The 7,121-nt window shown below is 38.1% G+C and overlaps 1 protein-coding gene across 1 annotated transcript in view; it reads right to left on the minus strand.

Moving 5' to 3' along the window:
• Window positions 1-641, minus strand: part of LOC103459378 (CD63 antigen-like) — a 41,344-nt gene extending 40,703 nt beyond the window's left edge. Inside the window, exon 1 of the mRNA XM_008400888.1 lies at window positions 484-641. Coding sequence (XP_008399110.1) covers window positions 484-543 — 60 coding nt within the window. The 5' untranslated portion in view covers window positions 544-641. The remainder of the gene's footprint in view (window positions 1-483) is intronic.
• Window positions 642-7,121: the final 6,480 nt, after the last annotated feature.

Genomic DNA, 7,121 nt, shown 5'->3' on the forward strand with positions numbered 1-7,121 from the left:
ACACACACACACACACACACACACACTGTTACTGGAAGTCATCTGCTGATTGTACAAAGTGGACAAATTACACATCAGAACATCGTGTACTCATGTAACTTTTAACTGTAATATTAATTAAATTCCAACTAATATCTATACAAATTACAAGTTTTAGAAATACATATGTCTGAAAAGTGAATTAAGAACAATTTGTACATTTTCCATACTCTAAAAATCCAAAATCTTTCATATTTTTCCAATGCAGAATAATTCATATAAAATAACTGATAATACTAATAATACAGCAAAAGTTCAAAGAAGCTTAAAACTGCAATAATAATAAAAAAGCAAAAACAACTTTTTTGTCTTTCTGTGTTTTTTTTAAACTCCTGATTCTTCTTGTTAATCAACATGTTTTATGAAATCTTAACTATTACTAAAAATGAACATTTCAGAGAATCAAAAACATGAAAAAGTTTTTAAAAAATAACTTCCACTTACTAGAAACAGCACATTGAAGAAGATAAAAAGGCACTTGAGGCATCCGTTTATTTTCCCCATCTTTTCTTTTCACTTTGACGCTGAAGAGAAGCAGCAGAGCGGCTGATCCAGGCAGGGATGCAGGTTGGGTGTGACGTTCAAAAGCTCCAGCAGAGAGTCTGAGCGTTTGGGTGGAAATGCAGCAGCCAATCAGCACGAGCGGATCCAAGGTTTACCTATAAACGCATCAAGACTCACCAAAGCAACAGGAAATGAAACAGGATGCTGCAGAAACAGTTTTGTTTTTAGCATTTAAACAGCTTGAAACGAAGCCGAATTAAAAAGTTTGTTTGCAAAATGGTAAAATAACACAGACACGCACTAAATATTGTAAACCAGTGCAGGAAAAAAGGCTGGAAAATCTCTATGTGGGTTTCTACTGCTTCTAAAAACAATAAAACAATCAGCAATCCAGTTATTGACAAAAGGTTTTTTGGTGAAAATGAGTCATTTCAAAAACCTCCAGAATGTAAAGTCACAAATCAGCAAGCACTGCCCGTCACCTAGCAACTCCAAAGGAACTCTGCCCGTCACTTAGCAACCCCAACGGAACTCTGCCCGTCACCTAGCAACCCCAAAGGAACTCTGTCTGTCACCTAGCAACCCCAACAGAACTCTGCCCATCACCTAGCAACCCCAACGGAACTCTGCCCATCACCTAGCAACCCCAGCAGAACTGTTACCTACTGAACTGACTAAAATCTCATTATTGTGTAAAAAACGTAATGAACATGTTTTGTTCAGCCTATGCTAACATGTCCAATGAAGAATAATGGTCCCCTTTAATGAAAAAAGGAAAATAAAATCACAATGCTTGGAAAAAATGTAAGTATAGAAGCAAGAAGTGAAAGCAATTAAAGTTTACAAGGAGTTTACAAGGAACACCCTCTCAGACTATTGTGGATTAGGTTGTTTTCTACATTTAACCACAACCTTCTAGCGTTGAGGTGGAGTAACTTAAAAACAAATGGGTGAATTACGCAACACAGTCAGGACTGCTAAGGAGTGGCTACTGAAGTAGCTTAGTCAATCTCCAAACCTGAACTTAGTAGAAAACCTGTAGAGGAGCTGAAGTGCTGTGTTGCCTAGCAACAGGCGTAAATCCTGGAGAAGATCTGATTGGAGGAGAGCTGCAGAGCAACTCCGACTTCTGTAATTAAAATTTTGAGTCCAGAAAAAGTGATTTTCTGGATTTTGTTTAGCTTCTCTGTCTCTCCAATCTTTGAAACATCTTGATTTTTTTCAGGTTCTCCTCATTTCTGAATACTTCCAGCAGCAGCAGCAGTTTGAGGAGCAAACCGAGGCACAATGTGAGCGTGTTTACCAGCTGAGCCAAACAATGTGGCGTCTGTTACAGGAAACGACTCATGTTGAAGAGCCTTCATGAGCTTCAGCTGTGGAGGAGAGACATAAACACCCGGCAGCTCTGGATGCTTTCCAACAGAAGGGGAAGCATCCAGCCTTTTTCAAACCGGGCTGCCGGCATCAACGAGTCAACAAATGTGATTCATCTAACAAATATTAAAGATAAAAAAAAATTCTCAGAAAAAACTCTGGCTTGTTCATCAAAATGTAAATTTTTTGCTAAAGAAAACCACTGATTTTTCTAAGAATTCTGAATTTAAACTCAAAATTTGAACTTTTTTCCTCACAATTTTGACATTAATCTCATAATTCAGACTTTTTACCTCAAAATTCTAACTTTAAACTCAGAAATGTCATAATTCTGATTTTTTTAAAACTAAAAATTCTGACATTTTTCTTAAAACTGTTTTTCTCAGAATTCTAACTTCTCAAAATTGACATTTTTCACAAAATTCTATTTTTTCAGAATGTTGTCTTCAAATCGGAAAGCTCATAATTCTGACATTTTTATCAAAATTCTGACATTTTTGATCAAAATTCACATTTTTTCCCCCAGAATTCTGACTTGGTCAGAAATCGTAGAGGAGAGACATAAACATGCTCCGTCTCTCCCCTGGTGGCCGATGAGACTTAAAAATAAAATCCTCGCTTTCTTTTCTAAAAACAAAAAAAAACATTATTTTAATCATCCCTTCTGTCAGTTGTGTATAATGTTTTAGGGAACAGCTGAGAATTTCTGTTTAAATTACGAGAATACAACCATAATATTTGCTCAACAAGGACGGAAATGTATTCGCAGTCATTTGTAATATTTGTCTTTTAAAAGAAAGCAAGAAAGTTTGTTTAAAATCAGATCTGGCCTGAAAAAACATCAGATCCTCTGCTGTCCAGCTCCGTGTCAAACTCTGACCTGATCTCATGGCGAACAGTGAAAATGTAAACATGTCAGGAAGCAGCTCAGCTGAGTCGATGTGGCCGTCCACCAAAACTGGCCAGGAAAGAAGTTAATCAGAGATCAGGAAGCCACCGCTCCCTCTCTGCCGTTTCCAATATCGTCATTTCCTGGGCAGCAGAGGAGATGAACTACCTCCAGCTGACAGCCCACCACACAGAGGGACCGTCCATGTTAACCCACTAACGAATGTGATTAATCTAAAAATATAATGTCAATATAATTTTCTCAGAATTCTGACTTGTCAAAATTGTGACTTTTTTCTCAAAATTGTTCATTTTTTTCCTCAAAAATCAGACTTTTTCCTCAGAACTCTCACTTTAAATTTTAAAGGTAAAATAATTTTTACCTTTTTTCCACAGAATTCAAACTTTAAACTCAGGAATCTCAGAATTCTGACTTTTTTTCTCATAACTCTGATTATAAACTAAGAAATTATTTTGACCTTAAACTCGAAGTTTTGATTTTAAATCAGAATTCTGATTTTAATTCCAGAAATCTAAGAATTCTGACTTTTTTGAAGCACACACCAGACATTCTTTTTTTATTTGATTGCAATGTTTTGGCAGGAAATTAACTCCATATGTGCAAAGCTGAACATCGTGTAAATTCACCAGAGACCTCCAGGTTTACATAACGAAGTGGGGGAGAAGCTGCCATGTCTGGTTTTCATCAGCTTTCGGCTGACGGCTGACATAAAGCCAGTTTATTCCTCCTGCTGCTCTGCTCTGCGCCGCCACGCTCATGTCGTTAACCTGCTGACAGAGACAGATGTGAGGAAACCAGGAACTACTGCTTCAACTACTGGGAATGTCTTTAGATAACCATCTAAAGAAATGCAAGTTTTGTTCACTGCTGTGTTGGATCAACACAAACTGCAAGCTTTGGGTTTCCTTTGTGTGCTGGAAAGTCAAATAATCTTCATAATGCAACATGTGGGTCAGGAAGGAACATCGATCTCTCTGAGTGAGTTAAAGTCCAGAGGGTTTTCTGAACAGGCAAATACACCCTGGAAATAAGATCATTTCTGCTGGAGACATTTATGAATAACATGGTAACATGACTTTGAAAAAATCAATTTTTTCTCTAATTTATTGCTGTTCAACATCAGTCTGTAAACAAACAGCCTCAACAATTATGTTTTTATTTAATTTGCTAATTTTTCTAAACCCAGCGGTTTACAGGAAACCTCAGCAGTGGAAACTTTCCAAGAAAACCCAGATCTCACTTCGTATCATCAGTCAGCAGATGTGGTTTCAAAGCTCCAGTGGGTTACAGAAAAACAGTGTAAATCACTTTAATCAAAACAAATGTGGAGAGCTTAAATAAACAGAGGAGCAGAGAAAACGGCCGAATCCTCAGAGGAGCTAATGGCAGGTGGAAGGATGCAGCAGGTTGGAGATAATCAGGGAATAAAAAGAGTAAACATTAAATAAACAAGTCCAAAAACACAAACGATAAACTAACTGAACTGATAAAAGGGAGAAACTAGGATAGCAAGAGAAATGATCAGTAAAGAAATGAACTAAACAGAACATAAATCAAATTAAAAATCCAAACATCTACAGATCATAATTTTTAAATTATAGTTAACTTTGTATTACTTGTAAGTTTTTTATTAAAAAAAACTTACAAGTAACTTTTAAGCCTGATAGAGGAGCTTGTTTTAAGTCAATACATCCTTAATATTGTTAAGAAAAGAGATTATTTCACTTATAACAAGACATTTTTACCATATTATGATTGAAATGATTTCACAGTGGAACTGGTACATTTTTAATCTATTTTTAGGAATAATTGACCTAAAACAAACTCCTGGATCTTGCCGAAAAGCTACTTGTAAGTTAGTCTTGTCTTATTTCAAGTGTATTCAGATATTTGCACTAAAATTAAACCAAAAACACTCAAAGATTTTATGTTTTTATTTGTATGAATACATTATTAACCAGAGGGTCCAGCTCTGCTGCTGGACGCAGCTGCCTCAGAAAGCAGAAGCAGCTCTTTTCTCCAGTGTTTTTATAGAAGAAGTACAAACCAAACTGAATCCAGATGAGGCCTGTTAGGTTTTAGACTGCTAAACACAATGATTGAATCTAAATAGTGAAGCTCCAGAAAGGCCTGCCTACACATTTTGGCTTCGTTTAGACAGAACCGGACTGACGACGTTTGGCTGCCAGCCTGCAGCTCAAACCTGCAGCGAATCTGATACTTGGTGAACATTCAAAGAGAATTTTCCCAGATTTCCCCTCCTCCAGTACTCTGACCTTCATATTTGAGACAGCATGCCCAAAACCCGCCAACTAACTGAAAACCTTTTCACAGCAAACAGAAACTTAACTGTCTGCAGGGGGTTAGGTTTCCTTTTTGGCTTGAGTTTCAGTTCATCACAAATGAGAGTTGATCTCAACCACGGATGAACGTTAGAAAGCAGCTCGGCTGACAATAGAACGTCAAGTCTGAGCTTGTGAAGATGCGTGTCGGGGTTACAGCAGGCAGACCACACAGGACAACCTTCCCACCAAAAGAGAAAAAACACTGAACATTTCAGATCGAGACATTTTCAAGAATAAGTTGAAAACTTTCAACTTTTGGAAATTTCCTGATTTTGAAAATTTGCAAGAAAACAATTTTTATTTTAAGATTAATGTCAGAAATGTTGAACTTCTGAAAACATTGTAAAAGCAACTGGACAATCTCAGGGTGGGTTGCCAGTGGCGCCGTGTGTCTCAACAATCTGGAGGTTTTTGAAGCGGCTCGCTTTCCAGAAACCAAAAAACATTAACTGATGTCCAAAAGACGTCAGGTGGGAACTTCAAACGCTTAGGCTGTTTTTTTTTTTTGAAGTAGTAGAAACGCAAATGGAAGTATAAAAACTTGCCAGAGGTAAAACTAGCCGACCAAACGTTCTCTGGCTCGGCTTTGGTTGCTAGGTGATGGGCAGAGTTCCACTGGGGTTGCTAGGTGACGGGCAGAGTTCCACTGGGGTTGCTAGGTGACAGGCAGAGTTCCACTGAGGTTGCTAGGTGACGGNGGCAGAGTTCCACTGAGGTTGCTAGGTGACGGGCAGAGTTCCACTGGGGTTGCTAGGTGACGGGCAGAGTTCCACTGGGGTTGCTAGGTGATGGGCAGAGTTCCACTGAGGTTGCTAAGTAACGGCCAAGAGCCCATAGAATGTGACTTAAATACGAGGTTTTTGAAACATTAAACGGCTAGACGGTTAATTTTAAGTGCTTGAGGTGTTTTTAGAACCAACAGAAACACAAATAAAAGTGTAAAAGTGTCCAAAGAGTAAATTTTCATGGCAGATTCCCTTTAATTGTAAACAAATTTATGAAGCAGTTTGTAAAGTTGAGGTTTTAAACACAAAAGTTGATTCCTGCTGTTTATGTAAAGCAACAGCCGTGAGTAACGACCAAACACTTTTTTTCCAGCAGTTGCTCAACATCTTTTAACTTATTGTCATTTAACTCCTACTTTTTATTTTGAAATCTTGTGCAAAATTATAACGGGTCAAAGTTTTGCTGGCATGAAGCTGAATCACAAACCATGAATTTAGCAACTGGGAAAAGTCCAGAAATGTGCCGAACAAAGCATGAGGTCAGGAATGAGGCTCGTTTTCCCTCTTCTGTTTCCCTTCAAGTTCCTCGACTTGCAACATTTTAATCAGTAGTTTTACGGCAATAAATTGTTTTGCAGGTCATAGATTTTATTTACAACCCGGGATGTGTGATTCATGGCTGTTTAAATGTTTTTGACTCGCGTTAAGGATCAAGGTCGGGTTGATTTTTCAGAATGTGGAGCGGGTGGAGCCAGTTTACAGTTTCTCCAAACAAGATGGCTTCCGCTCTTGGAAATGTCTGACAGTTTTTTTTCCTTTCTTCCTGTTGCAAGTTGTTTCTATTGTTGGTAGATTACATCAACATTTAGGAGAGCAGACCGTGAGAAGATGAAACCTCTGCATGATTGCAGCTGATTGAAACTGAATCCAGCTGCTGCAAGACATGAAACCAAAACCCGAGTTCTGGCTCTTGGATTCTCTCCATAAGTGTATTACGTATGCAATGCACCAACCCTCCAACATCCTCCTCCTAAGCTTCCCAAGAATTGGAAAAACTACAATGTCTACAAGTTTTTTTCTCTTTGGCTCCCCCCACAGTTATGAAATACGTCTCTGTTACACAAAGAACCGTCTGAGTCCAAACAATGAAATCATAGTATTAAAAAAATACAAGACGAGGATATGTTACAGGAACTAACCAGGGTAACAAGAGAAGTTAAGAGC

This window comes from Poecilia reticulata, linkage group LG23, assembly GCF_000633615.1.
Source record: "Poecilia reticulata strain Guanapo linkage group LG23, Guppy_female_1.0+MT, whole genome shotgun sequence".
Classification (NCBI taxonomy): domain Eukaryota; kingdom Metazoa; phylum Chordata; class Actinopteri; order Cyprinodontiformes; family Poeciliidae; genus Poecilia; species Poecilia reticulata.